The sequence below is a fragment of the Gorilla gorilla genome, chromosome 22 (genome assembly GCF_029281585.2).
Source record: "Gorilla gorilla gorilla isolate KB3781 chromosome 22, NHGRI_mGorGor1-v2.1_pri, whole genome shotgun sequence".
NCBI lineage: Eukaryota > Metazoa > Chordata > Mammalia > Primates > Hominidae > Gorilla > Gorilla gorilla.
The window spans coordinates 28,470,406-28,494,525 of NC_073246.2; the positions used below are offsets into that span (position 1 = coordinate 28,470,406).

Below are 24,120 nucleotides of genomic sequence, written 5' to 3' on the forward strand. Positions count from 1 at the left end.
TAATTTTTAAATGATAAAGCCTTCTTGGCCAGGCAAAATGGCTCACGCATGTAATCCCAGCACTTTAGGAGGCTGAGGCGGGTGATCACTTGAGGTCAGGAGTCCGAGACCAGCCTGGCCAACATGATAAAATCCCGTGTCTACTAAAAATACAAAAAGTAGCTGGGTGTGGTGGTGCACACCTGTAATCTCAGCTACTCAGGAGGCTGAGGCAGGAGAATTACTTGAACCCAGGAGATGGAGGTTGCAATGAGCCGAGATCATGCCACTGCACTCCAGCCTGGGCGACACAGTGAGGCTCTGTCTCAAAAAAAAAAAAAAAAGAGTCTTCTTACTTTAGGGTCTTGTATTCCCAACTGAGCTCAATCAATAGAAGGTTTAGTGGCATGGATAATACCAAAAAGGAATAATTTCAAAATGATGTATATTTTCCATGATAGTACATTGTATGCTTTTCATTTTGTGACTTTTTTTACCTGTATAATTACGGTTTGCATATGTGTGGTAACACAATGAGTCTGCATCCTGTAAATTCATCTGGATGAAAAGATGATTGGTTATAGGAAGAAATCCCCATAGACAATTATTTTGTAAATAATGAAGAGTTTACTTAATGTCAGATTGAGGAATCAGTAAGATATAAAACAGTACTATGTGAAGAGGGATGAGTTATTTTCTGAATAAAGGATCAGAAATTACTATTTTTTCCATATATTTTGCTGCAAGAAAAATTATACTAAAAATGTTGGATAAAAATTACTCTAGCTTTTAAGTATTCTTTATTCCACCTAAATGATTTATGTTTAACAAGCAAAGGTTGTCACTGACTTAGTCGTATAAGTTATGATGGATATATAAGTTTCAGATACATGATTAGGAAAACATTAAGTACAGTCTGATAATTTATGTTGTACATTTAAGAGTCACAAAATAATCCATTTCCAGCTCAATTCCTGAAGGTAATATTAATTATTATATAAATTATCTAAAACTTTTGTTTCCCTATCAAAGCTATAACATTAAAAATACAAAATATTATATTTATGTCTGCACGTCCATGTAACTGATTTATCCAGAAAGGAAATTTTCCATTGCTTTTAAATCACTTCCCTGCTAAGATGATACTTTACAAAGAGATGTGATTAAAAGGCAGCAAAGTTCAGTCACCATTAACAATTATGCGTGGCTTTTGTGGAACAAATGGAAAAGTTCGTATTTTCTTCTCCTCAATTTTATTTTTACATTACAGATTGTCAAACATGACCCTTGAGGCTTACCTCTGGATTGTGGTACAAAGGAATGAAAGCAAAAAATAATTACCTTTGTGAGATTCAGTAAGTACTTAAGTCCACTTTTAAAATTTGAAAACAGAAACAAAATCTAATGATTTAGACACAAGGGAGAAGCCAATATATTGATAATAGATGCTTTTTGCAGAGTACAACAGACTTTTAAAGGCTATTTATTTTACAGTTTTCTTGGTGAATTTCCATAGCTCTCATTTTTAGTGCTGTTTAATTTATTCAAATATTTAGACTGGTCAGTTATCCGAAGGGCTTAGTGGGGATGTTTTGCTTCATGTTCTTAAAAGCCGTTCAATGTACACCTACAGCCATCTGATCTTTGACAAAGTCAGCAAAAATAAGCAATGGGGAAAGGACTCCCTACTCAATAAATGGTGTTGGATAACCAGTTGGCCATACACAGAAGAATGAAACTGGACTCCTATCTTTTACCACATACAAAAATTAACTAAAAATGGATTAAAGATTTAAATGAAAGACCTCAAACTATAAGATTCCTAGAAGAAAAGCTAGGAAGCACCATTCCTGACATCAGCCTTGGGAAGGAATTTATAACTAAGTCCTCAATAGCAATTGCAACAAAAGCAATTGACAAGCGGGATTTAATTAAACTAAAGAGCTTCTGCACAGCAAAATAAACTATCAACAGAGTAAACAATCTACAGAATGGGAGAAAATATGTGTAAGCTATGCATTTGACAAAAGCCTAATATCCAGAATCTATAAGGAGCTTAAATAATTGAACAAATAAAAACCAAATAATCTCATTAAAAAATGGGCAAAGGACATCAGCCAGACACTTCTCAAAAGAAGACATACAAGCAGCCAACAAACAATAAAAAAAATGTTCAACAAGTCACCAATCATCAGAGAAATGCAAATCAAAACAGAGGGCTATTATTGAAAAGTCAAAAAAGCAACAGATGCTGGTGAGCCTGTGGAGAAAAGGGAATACTTATACACTGCTATTGGAAATGTAAATTAGTTCAACCACTGTGGAAAGCAGTTGGAGATTTCTCAAAGAACTTAAATCAAAACTACCATTTGACTCAGTGATCCCATTGCTGGGGTATCTATCTAAAGGGAAATAAATCATTCTATCAAAAAGACAAATGCAGTTGTACATTCGTCACAGCACTATTCAAAATAGTAAAGAGACTGATTCATCCTAAGTGTTCATTAATAGTGGACTCAGTAAAGAAAATGTGGTACATATACACCATGGAATACTATGCAGCCAGGAAAAAAGAATAAAATCATGTCCTTTGCAGCAACATGGATGAAACTGGAGGCCATCATCCTATGCAAATTAATTCAGGAACAGAAAACCAAATACCGCATGTTCTCACTTACAAGTGGGAGCTAAACACTGGGTGCTCACGGACATAAAGATGGCAACAACAGACACTGGGGACTTCTAGAGCAGGGAGGAAAGGGAGTGGGGAGGGGTTGAAAAACTAACTATTGGGTACTATATTCAATACCTGGGTGACGGGATCCATTGTACCTCAAACCTCAGCATCACAAAATATACCCAGGTAACAAATCTGCACATGTACTCCCTGAGTCTAAAATTAAAGAAGTTGAAATTATTAAAAAAATAAATAAATAAAAGCCATTCTGATTGTGAGAGAGCTAATGTCCCCACTATTCTGTCAGAGTAGGACAACCAATGTGTAAGTAACTTCATGGGTGCCTTTTGAACCATGTCCAGGACAGTGATATCTTATTAAACTCTCCATCAATATCAAAGATTCAATTGCTACCATTGCATTCCGGTGACTACTCTTATAAAGACACGGTGTTATCAAAATATTTTGAGCCAACGTTACAGGAAACCAAGCCCAAAATCTTGTAGCCAAGAAGCTGGATTATACCTGCAGCAAACATCTGGATCATGTTACACATTGGTCATTGTTTTTATGGCATTTTTCCAGTGCTCTTGTCTACTTCCCAGAATTAAACTACCCAAAAGGGGAGATTTAACAGAATGGCAAATACATTTACAATCACAACCTCTCCAAAATGAAATTTCAACCACACTTCAAAGCCTTTTTTATGTGGGTTGCTTTCTCTGGGATATTTGAGAATAATTTGACAAAGATCAGTGTTTGCGCCATACAGGAGCTTTTTCTCACTGGAGAAAGAACAGATCATTCCAATTTGTCTGCAGAAGATAAATAATATTACTTCTAATGTCCAAGTTAGTATCCCTGAAAATCAGCCAACTTAAACTTTCTTCAATGACTTTTTGCTGAAAGGTGTGGTCTGGAAGAAGGTTCCCCAACTCAACCCTGACTCCCAACTCACCCTGCCTCCCACCTTAAGGAATGTGCAGAACAGGAAAAGCAGTATCTGGCTTGAAGCACTTGCTTAGAAACGGCCCTTGCAAGCTATAGCTAAGATAAGAGAGGAAGGAAAGGGAGGGGACAGAAGTTACTGGCTGAGGCCCGGAAGGTAAAACCTTGACCGAATCCTGTCTTTGTAGCCTGCAGTGGGAGTCAGACAATAATATCAACACTTCACTGGGTCTCCTTCCAAAAGTAACTCTATAGTACAACATGATGCTTCAGATATAGAAACCTTGCTCTTATTTGTTTAGCCAAATGAAATGTGAATCTAATGCATTTGCTTTGGGGAAAATAATTTAGATTATGAGCAGTGCATCTACTTAGATTTTTGTCCCACAAAGCTCGCAATTCATTTAAAAGTATGAACAATTTTGACTTCTGTGGTGTTCCAGCATCTAACCTCAACCCTTACTTCTAGCCATACCTCTTAGTTCCAACCAAACTGAAATATCCTTTGTTGCATGTACAGATCTTGATTTTTGCCTTTGATCACACGATATCCTACTATATCCCACTCCGTCTCGTTGGGTTCAGGGCGTCTATATTTTTCAAAGGTCTAGTTCCTTCAAGTCTTCTTCAATTCAGTTTTCCTGAGCAAATACTGATTGATCTTTTTGCTGAACAAAATAGACATTGTCCTCATGAAGCTTACTCTTTTAAGCCAGCAGTAAGACTTTCTTCTTTGAACATCTATAGCGCATGATTTTACCTCTCCTATGACACAACCTTTTATACCTTAAAGTAACTTATGATCATACCGTAGTTCCCAGAGAAGACTGATAAGAACATGACCTCTTACGGCTCAACATATCTCACTCAGTAAGTAATAGTTGAATGAATATGAAAAGCATAAAAAGGCCTCTGAATAACAAGTCCAGGAATTGACACCAAAGAGCTTATTAGCTAAACACTTCTTAGCAAAGATAGTAAGTCAACTTAGCACTGGCTTACAACTACTTTGTAGCTTATGATAGAGGGATTCCAAAGAAGAGAAATGAATGGACTGAAAACTTTCTAAACTAACCACCCTTGTTGCTGGCCAGCTTCGCTGATTTCCTGAGCCCTGAGGAGCTGGGCACCTAGCACTGGGGAAACAGGAGGAGGGGGCAGATGTGTAAAGCAGAAGCTTTCAGTTTACCACAGGGAATATAATAAACAAACAAACAAACAAAATTGTGGTTCAATGGAGTGGTTGAATAAGTGTGAGTGAAAGTATTAAATATTGTCGAGCAGAGGAAGTGAAAAGCACAATTACTTCGAAAGAACTAATAGAGATTTTTTCAATAGAAAATGAATATTAATGCAGTTGACTCTGTTAATCCCTCAAATTCTGAAAACCTTATACAAATTTAATAAAAGAAATAAATGTTGTAAACAGATTAAATGTAATTCTCTTCATTAAATACGAAGAACTTATCCTACTTTTATGAATTTTCATATTAGGAAGTCAGCATTTTTCCTGCCATAAAACATCTTTAAAATGGTAACTCCTAGACAGCCACTAATTTGCATTTCAATAAACAGGCTAAAAATGTCTACAGAAGTTATGGTGACTCTTTTCTAGCAAGGTTGAATGAGAAATTCAATTCTTTTAATACTCAGGTGCAACACTGAAGAACATCATTTGAGTTGCAATATCTTTTTGAGTATCAAAGGTAAATTTCAGTGCTATATATACATTTAGTATTGGAGGCTCATGGGTGAGCCTGCGATTTTTGTCATAGGACGTTAGAGACACAAAAACATTTTACAAAGAACTTTGCTTTTAGCTTGCATTGTTTTGTGAATATGAACTGATGCAAAGACCACATATGTAAGACACTTTATACCTGAATAACCAATGAAAGGCCATTTGGGGCTCCATATTAACCACAGAACAAGAAAACCCACTTTGCTTCGTTAATTATTAGCAGTTCTTACTACGAATAATTAGAAGGGAAACGAGATGCCCTTCTCTTATAAACAAGTGTCTATCTAAATCAATGAACCTGTACAAATTAGACCCTGGGTGAATTCATGCTTCTCAAAAACCTTGTGTTTGACTTCAGTCCAATAGCTCAGTCTACCACACTTGTGAATCTCCCAAAGAACGAAAACAAAGCTCTAAGTTTTTTTTTTTTATTCATAAGAGGGAAAACCAGGACTATTCAGAAAGCAGAAGATGGAGAGGCCACTGCCTAGCCTATCCAGATAAGTTTATTTGGATATAGTTTACTCTATCCAGAGAGTCAAATCCCCTAAACACGAGACTGCTATTTCCAAGGTGGAAAGGGAAACAAAAGAAATGCAAAAAGTAAAAGTTAAAGGAAAAGGAACAAAACCAAACCGCGTGCGGGTGGAAGTGCGCGGGTTTCTGCCGTCGCCTCGCGGAAAAGGCAGAAGCGTCTGCAAAGGTCCTTCTGCAAAGGTCCCGGTCCGTCCAGCTCAACCCACGTTAGCCCGGACCGTGACCCAAGAGCAGCCCCGAACCTCTGACCCTCTCCGCCGCCCTCCGTCACTGACCTGCGTAGACAAAGAGCAGGACCAACTTCGGAAGCAAGACCCCTGGACGCACGGGTAGCCTCGGAGCGTCCATCCAAGCCGGTGGCCTGAGGCTTGGAGCGAAGGGAGAGCCCGGAACCGGAGGGAATGGGGAGGATGGAGGGCGATCAGATGGAGAGAGCAGCGCTCCTGAGAGCCGGGTGGAGCAGAGACCCGGCCATTGCCTAGGGAGCCTTCCAAGGGAGCCCGGGCCGGGCGCGTCCCGGGCCAGCGACTGCGGGACTCCGCGGAGCTGGGGCGCCCGTGGCCCAAGACGGGCTGCGCTGGGGGCCCAGGTCTCTTTGTCTCGCCCCACTGCGCTCAGGCGCGGGGAAGGCGGCCACTCCGGCGTCCTTGGCCACCCAGGCTCACATTTCATCTCCGCGGGTGGCAACGACTGCGGGCAGGGGGCGGGGGTGGGCCCGACTCCTCCCCAAGCCCGGGTTCTTCCTTCTAAAGAGTGACTAGGGGACCAAGAAACTTTTCCTAACCCCTTGCTTTGGCGATTGCTATGGAGTTCAGCCTGCTCCTTTTTAGCCTTGCCTCCACTACAATTTTTCCTTTCTAAGCAATGGATGAACAACTTTGCTTTTTATCTTTAAACAAAAGGAAGGAATTTTCAGGGTTGAAGGTATTGGACAAAGAGTGACAGTGAAGAAAACTCAGGATTGCGAAGTACAGAAAGTGTATGGCATCTCTGCTGAAAGCTGATAAAATGTTTATTATTTTTTCCTGTAAATTCAAAAAAACAACAGTGCACACTGTCGTTATGATTTTGACGTTTTGGAGTTACTGGCCTATGCAATTGAACAAGAGAAAGAAAAAGATTTATAAAAAATGAAAGCTAAATTGTCATTAGCAAATGAAACACGTGTATACATGGAAAATCAAAGTTAATCAACTATAAAGCTCTTGTTTAGCAAACCAATAGTTTTCTTTCCTGCAAACAAAAATCAGAAAGTTCTCAATGTTATGCATGAAGGAAAAAAAAAGATACGAATAAGTAAAGAGATACTTTTTTTCACTAAGAAAATTTAGTAGGATAAAGACAACAAGACTCCCCAAATTATTATATACATTTGGAAATAAAATTGATCCCAATTTTTAAAATAACATGATTTTTTTCAAACCAATCTGATTCTAAAGTTTATGTGGAAAATAAATATGTAAGAATATCTATTTAAAACAAGAGTAATGAATGGGAATAATGAATGGGATATTACATATAATATCACAATAATGAAAACAGTTTAGATTAACATTGGAATAGATAGGCTCAGTGAAAGAGAAAAGGTAACCCAGAAGTAGACATGAGTATGTACAGTAATTTAATTTATGGTTTAAAGAAATATCAATGTAAAGTAGTAGGGGAAATGATGAGTTACTCAGTGAAAAGTGTTGAGGCCGTAAATAGCCATCTGTGGAGCCTTATCTTTTTACATCAAAATCAGTTCTACATGAATTACATATTTAAGATACAACTATGAAAATATTAGATTAAAGAATAAGAGGATAACATTCAAATAATTGTGGAATAGGGAAGCCTTTTCTAAGCATTATAAAAAACTCAGAAACCATAAAAGAAAATATTGACCAACTTGACTAAATAAGAATTAATACTTCCAGTTGGCAAACATTTAACTGGCAAAAATATTTGCAATGCAAAGTCCTAATCTCATTATTATACTGAGCTTAAAAAAATCAATAGGAAAAACAACCAAGAGATAACTGAGGAAGGATATTAATAGACACTTCATACAAAACAAATAAATATAAATATAAATATAGAAATCAAATTGACAGTGAGACATCACTTTTCATGTATCAAACCAACCAAATACAAAACCAAATGAACTCTTAAGGGAAACAGTGTGGTTATATGTACGAAAATTCAAATACACATGTACTTAATTTAGTCAGTTCTCTTCCAGGAATTTTTTCCTGTAAATGCAGTGCTGCAAGGGCATAAGAGAGTGGGAGGAAACATCACCCCCCAAATAAACATAAGCTAAGCTCTTTACTGTGTTTTACACGTTGGTGAAGGCCCAACCATCCACCATGTTCTAAAGAAGGCTGATCAGTTCCACCTTTTTTCTCATCCTCGCTGGCCAATCTATCACCAAGTTCACCTAATCTGTCCACCTGAACACCACCCAAACGCATTTTAAATTATCATCTATTTCTGTCCTAATCTAGACTTTTATAGTCTTGATTATATTCAGCCTCCCTGCCTTCAGAGATGTTTGCCAGACTGAAGCTGGAATATTTCTTCTTAAACTACAGATTTAATCATGTTCACTCACTCAGTAGCATCCTGTTGCCCTTAGGTTAAAATTCAAACATTTAATCCAGGGTGTTCAAGAACTTGTTCACTAGGTCCTGTCATTCTTGTAGCCTGATCAAAACATTCCACTGGGAAGCACAATTTCTAAATAACTGGGACAATGGTTGGAACCTAGAGAAAATCTCAGGCATACAAGCCCTTTGAGTCTTGAAGGAAAAAGATACAGATGGAAGTCAGTGTTTGCAGAGCTGAAGAATGGTATCCAGCCTGCTTGGAATAGAAAAATGATTGTCTTTGCAGATGAGACTGAATACAGATCCTTGATGGGCTGGTAGCTGTGATAGAAGAAGGGGCTTCTCCCGCCCACTTGTTGACACAGATCAGGAAGAGGCTGGCTGTTGCCATTGAGGCCCATAGGAAGTTGCAGTGTTGGTCAGGATAGTCTCTTTCAGCTTACTTTTGAGAACAGAAAGACTTCTCATACAGTTCAACAGATTGGTCGAGCAAGCTTGCCTGCAAGTGTACCTTCCAGAGCTGCTACCTTGAAGTATGCTGTTGCTCAGGAAACCAAACTCAATTGACATGGAAAGGCAAAGAAAGATGGCAAGCCATTTAAGAAATTGTGGTAGTTAAAAGAAAGGATTTGAAGGAAAAAAAGATGTATATACAAATATGTAAGGAATGAGAAACCTTAAGAATACAACATCAGTGGAATTAAAAGAGTTTCTGGAAATTAAAATAAATGTGATTTGAGGTTTTAAAATTTACAGAAAAAAATTATAAAATAGTCACATAAAAAAAAAAACTTAGATTGTTAGATCAGGCCAGGTGTGGTGGATCACGCCTGTAATCCCAGCACTTTGGAAGACTGAGGTGGGTATCACTTGAGGCTAAGAGTTCAAGAGCAGCCTAGCCAACATGGTGAAACTTCATCTGTACTAAAAATACAAAAAATTAACTGGGCGTGGTGGTGTGCACCAGTAGTCTCAGCTCTCAGCTATTCGGGTAGCTGAGGCAGGAGAATCAGGAGGTAGAGGTTACAGTGAGGTAAGATCATGCCACTGCACTCCAGAGTGAGACTCTGTCTCAAAAAAAGAAAAAACAATTGTTAGATCAAATAAGGAGTATTTTTCATATAACAGAGAAAAAAAAAACACAAAGAAATAGAAACCACGAATAAAAATATAAAAACCCAAAGAATGGGAATAATGTGCAGGCTAATAGTTTCCAGAGAAACACAAAGTGAAAAAGCAAACATCAAAGAAATAATGTTTTAAAATTCTGAGCTGTAATAAAATTTGAATTTTCATATTTAAAATGGTGAGTTAGTTCCGAGAAATTTTTTTTGAAAAGAAGCACAACTATGTACATATCTTAGAGACCAGTTTCAACAAGTATAAATTTAAAATCATATACATTTTCATATATAATTTTTATGTTTCCTTGAAAAAGAGAATCTGACAGGCATCAGATTTCTCATTTGCAACCCTGGAATTGAAGAGGGTGAAACTATTTTTAACCCACTGAAAGATAAAGAATGCAATCCAAGAATCCTCTTCTAAATCAGATTTTATTAATATTTCTGATCCACTATGACATCTAGAACAATGTTTATTACAATTTTAAAAAATAGTTTACATGTACAACAGAGGTAAAACAGTTAAGTAAATTAGGGTATATGCACATTATGAACTCATATCTAATGTTTAAAATTGTTGAAAAGATCTTTAAGATATATAGTTAAATAAGAAATGGAATACAAAATGATCTCAACAGTGGAAAAATGCAGCTAATGTTTTCATCTTTTATTGAACTTTCTTTTTCCCCACTTTCTTCCTGGGTATCTCTTTTTTTTAAAAAAAAAAAAAAGTACCTCTGAATGAGGTATATGCTGAAATTTTAAATGCTTGAAGATGATTAAAAAGCTATAGGTGAAATATGACAAGTAAGTAGTTTAACTTATAGTTTTATTTAGGACCAAAAAGTTAGAATAGGACAGGACTCCACAGATTGTCTAGGTCAGTTTCCCAGTTTCTTACGTAAGAAGACTAAGGCCAAATTACCAAGTCAGTTAGAGGCAGGCTAGATCCCATGGCAAGAGGCCACATAGCAGATTTTGCCACGATGTGATAGAGTGTGTTCAAGTTTGATGATAATCCCCTTTTGAGTTCCCTGACCCACATTTCTCTCTTCCAATAATTTATTTCACCATAGAATCAAACGGATTAGTATAATGTCTTACAATTAATTACCTTTTAATAAATACAACAAAAACATTTTATGTACACGCAAGGGCTCTACTTGTATCTGTTCTTCATCTTCATTTGACGACGTGTGAATGCCAAGGAAAAAAAAGTACTTATACAGAAACGTGCAAAAACCCCAGAAGAAAACAAGAAGAAAAACCATGAAGAAAAGGGGAGATGATTTAAGTGTCGCATTTAAGGTGTGGAAGGCATATCAAATGTTTATTATGTACCAAGTCCATTTCTAAGTTCTTTAAGTTTATTCATGAATACTCTCAAAATCTCAGTGAGGTAGATACTATTATTATCACCTCTATTTGAATGAATACAGGTATTGAGACTGAGAGTGGTTAAGCAACTCTGCCCAAGGTCACACATCTAAGTGCCATGAGAGTGTGTCTCCAGAGCAGAGCTTCTGCCCGCACCCATCAAATGTAAACCGTTTTTCAAAATAGCTTTACTTGGTTTTGACTGTGTAAAAAACAGAAGATAGTACGTTCCTATGACCTTTCTCAACAGCAATGTTTTTATTAGCATCAAAAATGCTTTACTGAGGCACCTCCTCTGTGCAAGACCTAGCATCAAGTGTGGGATGGTTTGAAGAAATAACTTTCTTTTTAAAAAATGATTTCAACTTTTATTTTAGATTCAGTGGGTACATCTGCAGGTTTGTTAAATGGGTATATTGTATGGTGCTGAGGTTTGGGATATGGGAGATCCCATCACCCAGATTGTAGTGAACATAGTACCCATATTTTTCATCCCTTGCCTCCACCTTCTATAAGTCCCCAGAGTCCATTGTTGCCGTCTTTATGTTCATGAGTACCCAATATTTAGCTCCCACTTATAAGTGAGACTATGTGCTATTTGGTTTTCTATTCCTGCATTAATTCACTTTAAGTTATGGCCTCCAGAGACATCCATGTTGCTGCAAAGGACATGATTTTGTTGTTTTTTAATTTTTTATGGCTGTGCAGTATTCCGTGGTGTATAAGTTCCACATTTTCTTTTTCCAATCCTCCATTGAAGGGCACCTACGTTTATTTCATGTCTGTGCTATGGTGAATAATGCTGCAATGAACATACGAATGCATGTGTCTTTTGGTAAAATGGTTTATTTTCTTCTGGCTTGGATATATTCCCAGTAATGGGATTGCTGGGTTAATGGTAGTTATGTTTTAAGTCTTTTTTTTTTTTCTTTTGAGATGGAGTCTTGCTCTTGTTGCCCAGGCTGGAGTACGGTGGCACAATCTCGGCTCACTGCAACCTCTGCCTCCCAGGTTCATGCGATTCTCCTGCCTCAGCCTCCAGAGTAGCTGGGACTACAGATGCCCATCACCACACCTGGCTAATTTTTGTATTTTTAGTAGAGACAAGGTTTCACCATGTTGGCCAGGCTGACCTCAGGTGATCTGCCCACCTCGGCCTCCCAAAGTGCTGGGATTACAGGCGTGAGCCACCGTGCCTGGCTTATTTTTTAATTCCTTTGAGAAATCTCCAAATTGCTTTCCACAGGGACTGAACTAATTTCATTACCATCAACAGTGTATAAGTGTTCCTTTTTCTCTGCAGTCTCATCAGCATCTGTTGTTTTTTGATTTTTCAGTAATAGCCCTTCTGACTGGTGTAAGATGATATCTCATTATGGTGTTGACTTGCGTTCCTGTGATGGTTAGTGACGTTGAGCATTTTTTATATGCTTGTTTGCTGCTTGTATGTCATCTTTTGAGAAGTGTCTGTTCATGTCTTCTGCATATGGCTAGCCAGTTATCCCAGCCCCATGTATTGAATAGGGAGTCATTTCCCCATTGCCTATTTGTGTTGACTTTGTCAACGATCAGATGGCTGTAGCTATGCAGCTTTATTTCTGGGTTCTCTATTCTGTTTCATTAGTCTATGTGTCTGTCTTTGTACCAGTACCATGCTGTTTTGGCTACTGGTAGCCTTATAGTATAGTTTGAAGTTCAGTAATGTGAGGCCTCTGGCTTTGTTCTTTTTGCTTAGAATTATTTTGGCTGTTTGGGTTCTTTTTTGGTTCCAAATGAATTTGACAATAGTTTCTTTCTAATTTTGCGAAAAATGACATTGGTAGTTTGATAGAAATAGGATTGAATCTGCAGATTGTTTTCGGCAGAATGGTCATTTTAACGGTATTGAGTCTTCCAATCCATGAACACAGAATGTGTTCCCATTTGCTCATGTCATCTATGATTTCTTTCAGCAATGTTTTGTAGTTCTCCTTGTAGAGATTCTTCACCTCCTTGGTTAGATGTATTCCTAGGTATTTTATTCCTTTTGTCACTATGGTAATTTGGATTATGTTCTTGATTTGGCTCTCAGCTCGAACTTAATTGGTGTACAGAAATGCTACTGATTTTCGTACCTTGATTTTGTATCCTGAAACTTTACTGAAGTCATTTGTCAGTTAGTTCTAGGAACCTTTTGATGGAGTATTTAGGCTTTTTAAAGTATAGAATCATATCATCAGTGAAAAGAGATAATTTGACTTCTTCTTCTCTTTGGATGCCTTTTATTTCTTTCTCTTGCTTGATTGCTCTGGCAAGGACTTCCAGTACTATGTTGGATAAGATTGGTGAGAATGGGCATCCTTGCCTTGTTCCAGTTCTCAAGGGGTATGCTTCCAACTTTTGCCAATTCAGTGATATTGGCCATGGATTTGTTATAGATGGCTCTTATTTTGAGATATAGTCCCTTGATCCCTAGTTTGTTGAGGGTTTTTATCACAAAGGGATGTTGGATTTCAATGAAGGCTTTTTCCACCCCTGTTGAGCTGATCATTTGGTTTTTGTTTTTAATTCTGTTTATGCAGTGAATCATATTTATTGATTTGCATACATAGACCCATCCTTGCTTCCCAGGAATGAAGCCTACTTGATTGTGGTGAATTAACTTTTTGATATGCTGCTCCATGTGGTTTGCTAGTATTTTGTTGTGGATTCTTGTGTCTATGTTCATCAGAGATAGTGTGATCTATAGTTTTCTTTTTTCATTGTGTCTTTGCCTGGTTTTAGTATCAGGGTGATGTTGGCTTCATAGAATGAGTTAGGGAGGAGTCTCTCCTCCTGGATTTTTTTGAATTGTTTCAATACGATTGGTACCAGCTCTTCTTTGCACATCTGGTAGAATTTGGCTGTGAATTCATCTGGTCCAGGTGATATGGTTTGGCTGTTTCCCCACTCAAATCTCACTTTGAGTTGTAATAATCCTGATGTGTCAAGGGCGGGTGGGGCCTAATGGAGATAATTGAATCACGGGGCCAGTTTTCCTCATACCATTCTCATGGTAGTGAATAAGTCTCGTGAGATCTGATGGTTTTAGAAATGGGAGTTCCCGTGCACAAGCTCTCTTGCCAGCTACCACATAAGACATGCTTTTGCTTCTCCTTTGCCTTCCACCATGATTGTGAGACCCCACCCGCCAGCCATGTGGAACTGTGAGTCCATTAAACCTCTTTCTTTTATAAGTTACCGAGTCTTGGGTATGTCTTTATTAGCAGCGTGAGAATAGACTAATACACCAGGGGTTTTTTGTTTGTTTGGCAAATTTTTTATTACTGATTCAACTTCAGAACTTGATATAGGTGTGCTCAGGGTTTTGATTTCTTCCTAATTCAATCTTGGATGGTTGTGTGTTTCCAGAAGTTTATCCATTTTTGTTCATAATAGTCTCCGAGAATCTTTTGTATTTCTGTGAGATCAGTTGTAATGTTACCTTTGTCATTTCTGATTGTGCTTATTTGGATCTTCTCTTTTTCTTTAACTTAGCTAGTGGTCTATTGATCTTATTTATCCTTTCAAAAAACCAACTTTTGGTTTCATTGATTCTTTGTATGGATTTTTTGGTCTCAATTTCATTTAGTCCTGATCTAATTTTAGTTATTTCTTTTTCTTCTGCTAGCTTTGGGTTGGTTTGTTCTTGTTTTTCTAGTTCCTCTAGGTGTGATGTTAGATTGTTAATTTGAGATCGCTCTAACTTTTTGAGGTAGGTATTTGGTGCTATAAATGTTCCTCTTAATGCTGCTTTTGCTGCATCCAGGAGATTTTGGTATGTAGTGTCTCTTTTTTCATTTGAAATAAACTTCTTTAAAGTTTCTTTGAAGATGGTTTTGATGAAATCACAAAGTAACTATTGATTTAGCATTTTTTCTCCCACAACTCTGTGTCACACAACAATAATCAACCATTAACAATGATTTTTTAAATACAGTTTAGAAAAATCATCTTCACATGTGTAATATACTTAATCATTCTAACAATCCTAAAATGTGCTATATTACCATCGTTGTTACACTATGGTTGGAAGTATCAGTCTGAAAGTTTAGTGTGCATCAGAATCACCTGCAGGGTGTGTTAAAATAGAGATCACCAGACCCTGTCCCTGATTCAGTTGGCACCAAATAATTTGCATTTCTAATAAGTTATCAGTTGATGCAGATGCTGCTGGCCAAGTACCGTAATGAGAACCACTGATTTAGAAAATTCTGACTTTAGGAATATTATCCCTTGTCTCTAGCTACTGCTAAGAGGAAAAAGCAACTTTTAAATCCAGGTTTTACTTATTTATTTATTTATTTATTTAGATCTCATGTCCACTTTAGCATACCACTGTTTCTCACCTTTGCCTTTTCACCAAGGTTTTGTTCTTAAGGCCTCAAAATTGTTCTTAAAATTATCCTCTCAATGTCCTCAGCCTAACAAGGATTTATGTTGATGATCTTAAAATCAAAAGTTGGCTTTGAGTTTGTGGCTATTTTTTCTTTTAAATATGGCCGTATTAGCTTTTCAAAGGAAATTTGGGAGACAGTTTATATTCAAACCATGTGCTTTGATATATTAATTTTGTTGAAAAAGTCTATCTATAGGGAAATAATTTTGTTTTCATTATCAATCTTGGTGGCATAAATGCTCTTAAAGATTTTAGCTTAAGAACTTCATATTTTTTCAGGAAATATACTACAATTACTACTAAGTACGTGATGTGTCCTATTTTATTTAATTATTTTAATCAGCTGCTTCATCATTTTTTGTTTGTTTGTTTGCTTCTGGAAAAACACTCCAAAATCTGTCCCTAATTCAAAGAAAAAGGACAAGATGGAAGCTTCACTGTTAGAATATTTTTCTATGTATCCTATTAATTGTGACATTTGCATTCACTCCGAGGACAATGAAACAATGGCATTTGTATAAGCCTGTTTTTAAATTTTGTTTGTTACTTTTTATTTGGAAATCTCAAATACAAAATTTGAAAGAGTGGTATAAAGCACTCACATATTTTTTACTCCGTTTCACCTATTAGCGTTCTATCTCTTTTGCCATTTGTTCTTTTTCTCTATCTGTGCACATATTACTGTTTTTCTGAATCATTCAAGAGTAAGTTGCACACATTGTAGCTCTTTCCCCCTAAATATTTCAGTATGTGTGTTAATCTGTTGGAAACTTCCAACCTATATTTGCTAATTTTTCCTTTCCTACCAATATGCAATCTACAGGGAGACATTAAGCCACGCAAATATCCTACTCTTCAGCAAATTTTCCTCCTTTAGGTTTAACACACATTAGTAATTTTTGCTTGAAGCAATCTTTACTGTTATGGATGCAAATTATCATGTTTTGAACTCCAGCATTCCCTCTGTCTATTCACCAGTTGTTGCTCGTCATTCAAAATAAGAATGCCTCTCCCTCATTGATTGATTGATTATGAGTATGGACTTAAGAATTCCTACTTTTTCAAGAGTTTATAATTCATTAATCTTAAAATGTCCCATTTTGGGCCAGTGGAGCATGTTCAGGCTAGCTATTGTGTCCTTGTGACACAACCCCACAAGTGTTTTGGGAATTTCTTAACTTTTTGACATAAAAGATATGCCAGGTTCATTTTGAATCTTCTCTGCTCCAGCCCTGAAATCAGTCATTTCTCTGAGGAGTTCTGGCTCCTTTTAGTGGATAATGGTCTTAGAAATCAAAGTACCCTGGAACTTAAAGTATAATAATAATAAAAAAAAGAATGGGGAAAAGAAAGAAATCAAAGTGCATGTTACTGCTGGAGTGCCTTTGTATCTTGTCTCTTTCAGTATAGGAGCTAGGAAATATATGCATGTTTTACACACACACACACACACAAGGGCACTCAGATATATATATGTATATATGTGGATATATATGTATATATGTAGCTGTGTATATATATATAATGTGTATATATATATATCATCACCATAGGGCTGTTCCTTGACTTCTCTCACTCCATTTTTGTAACTCTTTTTACACTTGCTATTTCTTCACTCACTCCTGTAATACATCTAAAACAGTTTCAGAATTGAATTGCTCTGTCCATACCACAACATAAAATAACAATACAAAAAAAAAAACACTAAAAAGAATTTAGGTTGTGCTTTCAATTAATTCTCCCCCCAACTCCACCCAAGACTGAGGGTATATAGTCAATTACTGTGTTCATCACTTACTTGAGTTAGTGCTCCTCTACCCCTGCCAACTTTAATTCACTTGAAATGCATTTGGGTTCATTTATTTCCATTTGCTTTCGGTTTTTCTTAGGTTGCTGCTATTGGTGCTGCTATTGTTTGCTTTGTTTTCTCTCCCATCATTGTTGATTTGTTTTTTGAATATGTAGAACATTAGAGAGCTTCTAAAAGTAAAAAAAAAAAAAAAATACCAAAGGCTATATTCAGGGAAGTGTTAATCCTTCCTGTATGCCTCCATTCCAGTCTCCCTGTTCCTCTAACATAACCAGTGGTCATGATTTTCTAGTTTCTCTCTAATGTGTTTCTTTTTTAATAAAGATAAGCAGATTTTTAGTAGCTTTTTGTGGTGATATATGCAAAGCAATTCTGAAATTATTTTAGATGTATTATAGGATTGTGGAATGGGTAACAGCAAGGAAGAACCTCGTGATGATGGATTGAAATTAGAGTTATTGGTATAGATTTCATTATTTCCCTTTCCTTCTTACACGGAAGATAGCATACTGTATATGTTCTTTTGCACTATTTTTGTTTTTTGTTTGTACTGAATGATATATCCAGGAGATCATTCCATATCAGTTCCTAGAGACTGTCCTCATTCATCTATTATTGCTCCATAGTATTACACGAAATGTGTACCATTGTTTTCTCATATGTTTGAATATTTACTTATCGGTATTTGCAATAGCAAATAATGCTGCAATGAATAACCTTAAAAACCTTGAAAATATGTATTTTCTTGTTGTTGGAGCTATATCTCAGGGTAAATTTGCAGAAGTGGTAACGCATTTTGCTAAATATTGCCAAATCCTGCTCTAGAGGGACTGTGACATTTTGCATTCCCAGCAGTAATGTATTCCTTACAACTTTGCCTACATAATATATTGCTGAGCTTTTGGTTTTTTTCTTTATTGCCAATTTGATGGAAAAGTTGATTTTTCTTGCATTTCTCTTATGAGTGAAACTGAACATCAGAGGACTGTTAGTTATAATCTTTTTGTAAGTTACTTATTCAAATTTTTGCCCACTTTTCTTTAGGATTTTGGTGTTTTTCCCTCAATTTTAAAAATTTCTTTGTATATTAGGGATTTTAGATTAGATTTTTTAAAGTGGTATATGTTGCAATTTCTTTCGCCTATGGTGTTCATGCCATACAAAGGATTTAATTTTAAAGAGGTCAAATGTAATAATTTTCTTTTTGTGGTGTCTGGGTTGTGAAGTTTTGGGCAGAAAGTCTTTTTCTACTCTCAGATTGTAGAGGAACTTACCCTCAATAATAATACTTACGCAGTTTCATATTATACATTTCGATTTCTGTGTTGTTAGATGCATAAGTCAGTAGGGTAGCAGGATATACATTAGCACGTAACAACAAATACCGTTTAAATAGATGAATTATAACTAGGTAAAGATATGTTTCTTTTGTTGGTGAGAGGTTCTGTGTGGAGATTTGAAATCTGATGACTATCATTGTTTTCCAATTGAAGGTCTGATGCATTGATTTTAATACAACTGGAAATTCTTCTAGTGGATGATATCTTATTTATGCTTGCAGTACAGAGAATGATATGGAAAAACTAACGGAATGCCTGTTTGCTTAAAACATGGAAATTTATTCTGTAGTAATAAACAAATATAAATGTCATTCATATTATGACAATTTTGTCTTTTTGGATCATACAAATATTTCACCATACAAAGAGAAAAAAATGGGAAACATTCTTTGTTTAATTAAAGCAAGTCTCCCACTCTATATGTTTGTAAAATAACACTATGTTAATTTGAATTTTGCAAAAGGAAAAGTATCATCCATCTTACCACTATTTTTCTTTTCTTTTTTGAGGGAGGTGGGTTACTTTCTTATTTAGACTTTATATGCATACATAACTTCACGTAATTGAAGCTTACATAATGTTTGTATAATTTTATCTTCTTTTTAAAGCTAATATTGTATCCTAAGCATTTCCCATATCTGTGAAGCCTCCATAGTTGCTATTTTCCATAGCTGCTTAGTATTCCACCAGGTTGTTTTAGCTATTTTACTCAGCTCTCCCTTCACTGTTGGAATAGCCTTCTTACTTATCTCTCAATTTCCATTCTCGCTCATATCCAAATAGTTTTCCAGACATTACTTGTGTAATCTCTTAAAAATGAAAATGTATTCCAATCCTCCACTGACTGAAACTTTTTCAGACATTCTCATTAGACTTTGAATAAAATTCAAACTTTTTACCAAGGCCTAAAGAGTCACACATGATTTGGTTCCCTTCTGCCTTTTTGAGTTCTTTTCCCCCTAAATCTGACCACAAGAGCCTTTCAGAAGTACTGATCGTTTCCTTGCCACATGCTGTTTCATTTCTCTGTAGCAATCCTCCCCACAAATCTTCACCTTTAGATTTCACCTTAATTATCACTTTTTGTCAGAGATCACTTCCTGGCTCACACTCTCTCATTCTCAATCAAAACATTATATTGGTTTAACGTGCCTTCTAGGTAATTCTGATGAGAATTTGAGAACCACTAGTCTAGAAAATTGCTGTCTAAGAAAAATATGTGGGCTGCATAGGTAATTTAAAATTTTTCATAGCCACGTTAAAAGGGTAAAATAAAAGAAGTGAAGTTAATTTAACAATGTCTTGTATTTACCTTGATTAATCTGAAATATTTCAACATGTAATTAATTTTTTTCTTTCTTTTTTTACTGATCCAAAGAGGAACAAGTTTCAACATGTAGTTAATATAAATAATTATTGATGAAATATATTACATGGTTTTTAACACAAGGTAGTCAAAATCCTGTGGGGTTGTTTGTTTTTTGTTTGTTTGGTTTTTTTTTTTTGAGACGGAGTCTTGCTCTGCCGCCCAGGCTGGAGTGCAGTGGGGCAATCTTGGCTCACTGCAAGCTCCGCCTCTCAGGTTCACACCATTCTCCTGCCTCAGCCTCCCTAGTAGCTGGGACTACAGGTGCCCACCCCCATGCCCGGCTAATTTTTTGTATTTTTAGTAGAGATGGAATTTCACCATGTTAGCCAGGATGGCCTCAATCTCCTGACCTCATGATCTGCCCACCTCGGCCTCCCAAAGTGCTGGGATTACAGGCATGAACCACCACTCCCGGCCCTCCTGTGTGCTTTTTACGCTTACGACCCATCTCAACTTGGGCACTAAATGTTTATCAAAGATACCTGACCTATATTTACATTTCAAAAAATGTACATTTGAAAAAGTAGATTCACATATCAAAATTGCTTCAATTCTACTTCAGTTTTCCAGTAACTGAAGTATTTTTAAATTAAAATTTAAATTAATTAAAAAGAAATAAAATGAAAAATTTAGTTTATTAGTTGCGCTATTCATATTTTCAGTAGCCATGATTTAAGCCATATTTTAAGATGCATGTGGCTAGTAGTGACCATATTGGACAGTACAAATCTAGGTAATACTAAGATTATGCCATGAGGCTGCTCAAGTGAGGACTCCACATCTTAGGTACCAAAGATCATCATGGGAATAGCTATTGCTGCTCCCTCTTGGGCCTGGATGACTTTGCCATGCTAGTCCACACTTACAAAAAGTAGACTCTTTATGCTTTCATCTCCATGCCGTTTCATTTGCACTTAATATTGTAACAATGCATTGGATAGGAAGAGCCAAAATCATGCCTGAGCTCTAGTTGGAACTCTGAGATGTGGAGCTTCTGGAATCTTCACGGGGGTGGCAGTCCTCCTTACCTGGAAAATTTGCAAGACACGGGAAAAAAAAACTCAAAAAGTGCTGGGTGCTCAAAGACATATTTCCTATATCCACTGTATGTGCCTATTATTTTGTAAGCCTTCAAAGGCAGGGACTGGATCCATTCTGTTCATGGCTGTTTTATCGAGAGCTTTAAACATGGTTTGGCTTCTATGAGTGTGCAATGATTTTTGCTTTAATAAATGAATGTATGATTTACACCAGGGAAAGTGAACTAAGTAATATAAAACATATGTTCGTTTCAGTGTCTGGGGAAAATTAGTTTCAATCTTACACTGTTGTGGAGAAGACATATACTTATCTATTTGCTTTTAACCTCTGCTACTGCCAAGACTATTTTTCTGATATCTTCCAGGGATTTCTCTGGACGATAAATTAAAAATGAAACATGAATCACAGCGGAGCTGAAGGGCAGGATGACCTTGAGTACATAGCAAAGGATGATTCAGCTGGTGATTTCACAAGATATGTCAATCAGGAAGCTTGCTTACCCTCGCTCTTTAAAGGAAAATTGACTTGACTGCAGTCATACCGAAGGGAAACTTCAGGCAGATGTTTTGGTACCAAATGACCTTTTTCTCTTGTAGCCTTGTTGATTAGGTTAGGAAAGGGCATCTGATCCCAGAGTAGTCAATCCTTAGACTAGCAAGCAGTTTACAGCATTACTTGGAATAAAACGATAAGCTTGGCCCATCAGATTAGAATAGTTGAGAATTAAAATTAGGAAACAACAAAATAATGAGGCAGGTGACAGTGGGAGCTGAAAATGCAGCGTGTGAGAGAGGGGAGAGCATGCAGCTGTACCGAGCCATTTTTGGCCTAAATTATGAGGGAGGAGCGGCGATGGGTAAACAGAAACAAGGAAGTAGAGAAAAATGTCAATTTAAATGTACATATGTATCCATACACATGCGCACACATATGTGTATACACACACACAGCACTGAATGTTCCCTTTTCCTGGAGTTGTATTTCTAAATTTTCATATGGGAAACTTTTAATTACGTCTTCTACTTGTGTTTTTGGCTTTGAGTCAGATGTCTCCTTTTTAGTGAGTCTTCTCTAACTTCCTAGTCTAATCTTGCCTTCTCTGCCTCTTCCCCTCCAACCTTTATTTCTTTGGCTGGAGTGCAGTGGTGTGATCTCAGCTCACTGCAACCCCCGCCTCCCGGGTTCAAGCAATTCTCCTACCTTAGCCTCCCCGAGTAGCTGGGACTACAGATGCCCGCAACCATGTGTAGCTAATTTTTGTACTTTTAGTAGAGGCGGGGTTTCACCATGTTGACCAGGCTGGTCTCGAACTCCCACACACCTTGGCCTCCCAAAGTGCTGGGATTATAGGCATCAGTCACTGCACCTGGCCCCATCCTTCATTTCTAACACAATATATTCTTATTGTCCATATAACACTTATCACTATCTGAGTTAACTTTTGTATTGATTGGTTTACGATTTACTGTCAATTGCTCCCACATGAATATAAACAGCATGAAATTAGGAGAGTATATCTCACATACAGTACTCTATGTGCAGTGTCTCCAGTGGTACCTGATGTTCTTTCAGTGGGAAATATCTGTTAAAAGAATATGTAATAAATATAAATTTGCAGATGACATAGGAAACAAAATTGGTAGACTGAAAAAAAAAAATACCAAGAGCTGCAAAGCCGGTGAGCCTGTAAACAGTTATGGAAATGGAAATGAAGATTGTGTGAGGATCACAGAATTCTACTACTGAGTTCCTTAGCACTACCTTGGCTCACTCCATTTTCCACTTGTCCTGGGAGTATGATATCTTCTTCCTGGGATTATGTAGTAATTCAGGGTCAAAAGTGTTAGGCTATGTCTTGCCGCAAGGTTTTGCAAGTTATATTTCTGTTGATCAGACAAAATAGAGATGGTTCTTGCATTTGCCACCTGCCCCCCTCCTCACTCTGGTAACGATACTCTCAAACTCTAAATCATTGGTTCTCAACCAGGGGCACTTTCTCCCCAGGACACGTTTGACTATGTCTGGGGATGTTTTGGTTATTACAACTTGGGCAGGGAAGAGGAGATAGGGACCAAGGATGCTGCTGAGTATTCTACAATGCACAGCAAAGCTCCCCACAATAAAGAGTTTTGCAGTCCCAAACATCAATAGCGCTGAGGTTGAGAAACCCTGTTTTAAAGTGGCATGCTGTCTAAACTGACTAAACTATCATTGTTCTTAAGCAGATGATATAGTATCAGATATAGGATTTCATATAGGATTTGCCCTCAAGTCCCAGGGTTTTCTGTAACTTATAATAGAAGAGTTGGGAGAAATCAAGTTAATCCTAGGGATGTGCTATGGGTTGAATGTTTGGGTCCCTTCTAAAATTCATGTTAAAGCTGCATCCCAAGGGCAACAGTATTAAGAGGTAGGGTCTTCAGAAGTTGATTAGGACATGAGGGCTCTGCTCTCAGGGTTGGGATTAGTGCCTTTTAAAAGAGCTAGGGCAGGCCAAGCATGGTGGTTTCCACCTGTAATCCCAGCACTTTGGGAGGCTAAGGCAGGATGATTGCTTGAGGCCAGGAATTCTAGGTCAACATGGGCAACATAGTGAGACCTTGTCTCTGCAAAAAATAAAAAAATAAAAAAATAGCTGAGCTAAAAAATTAGTGATGGCATGCACCTGTAATCCTAACTACCTGGGAGGCTGAGAGGTGAGGATCACTTGAGACCGGGAGTTTGAGATTGCAGTGAGCCATGATCCTGCCACTGTACTCTAGTCTGGGTGACACAGTGAGACCCTGTCGAAAAAAAAAAAAAAAGAGTTAGAGGGAGCTAGCTGGGCTTATTTGCTCTTTCATTCCTTCCACCATGTGAAGACACAATGTTTGTCTTATCCAGGGGATACAGCAATAAAATGCCATCTTAGAAGAAGGGACAGAGTGCCCTGGCCAGACAACAGAACCTCCTGGCAAATTGATGTCAGATTTCTCAGCCTTGAGAACTGCGAAAAATAAATGTCTTCTCTTTATAAATTACATAGTCTTAGGTATTTTGTTATCACAGCATGAATGATCTAAGACAGGATACTTCCTATTAAGTGGGCTGATTGACCATATACATATATCTACTCTCCCGAACTTCACTGAAGAAGAATGAAGAATTAAAAATGTATCAGTTCATAAGG

General features: G+C 37.1%; 1 protein-coding gene across 2 annotated transcripts in view; it reads right to left on the minus strand.

The window, feature by feature from the left end:
- The window catches only part of CYYR1 (cysteine and tyrosine rich 1), a 106,939-nt gene extending 100,233 nt beyond the window's left edge, over positions 1 to 6,706 (minus strand). Inside the window, exon 1 of one of the 2 annotated variants that reach the window (XM_004062643.5) lies at positions 6,158 to 6,706. In XM_004062643.5, the coding sequence (XP_004062691.3) occupies positions 6,158 to 6,554 (397 nt within the window). In that variant the 5' untranslated portion in view covers positions 6,555 to 6,706. The remainder of the gene's footprint in view (positions 1 to 6,157) is intronic. The other variant, XM_019017918.4, reaches the window with a different exon arrangement.
- Between the last annotated feature and the right edge of the window lie 17,414 nt (positions 6,707 to 24,120).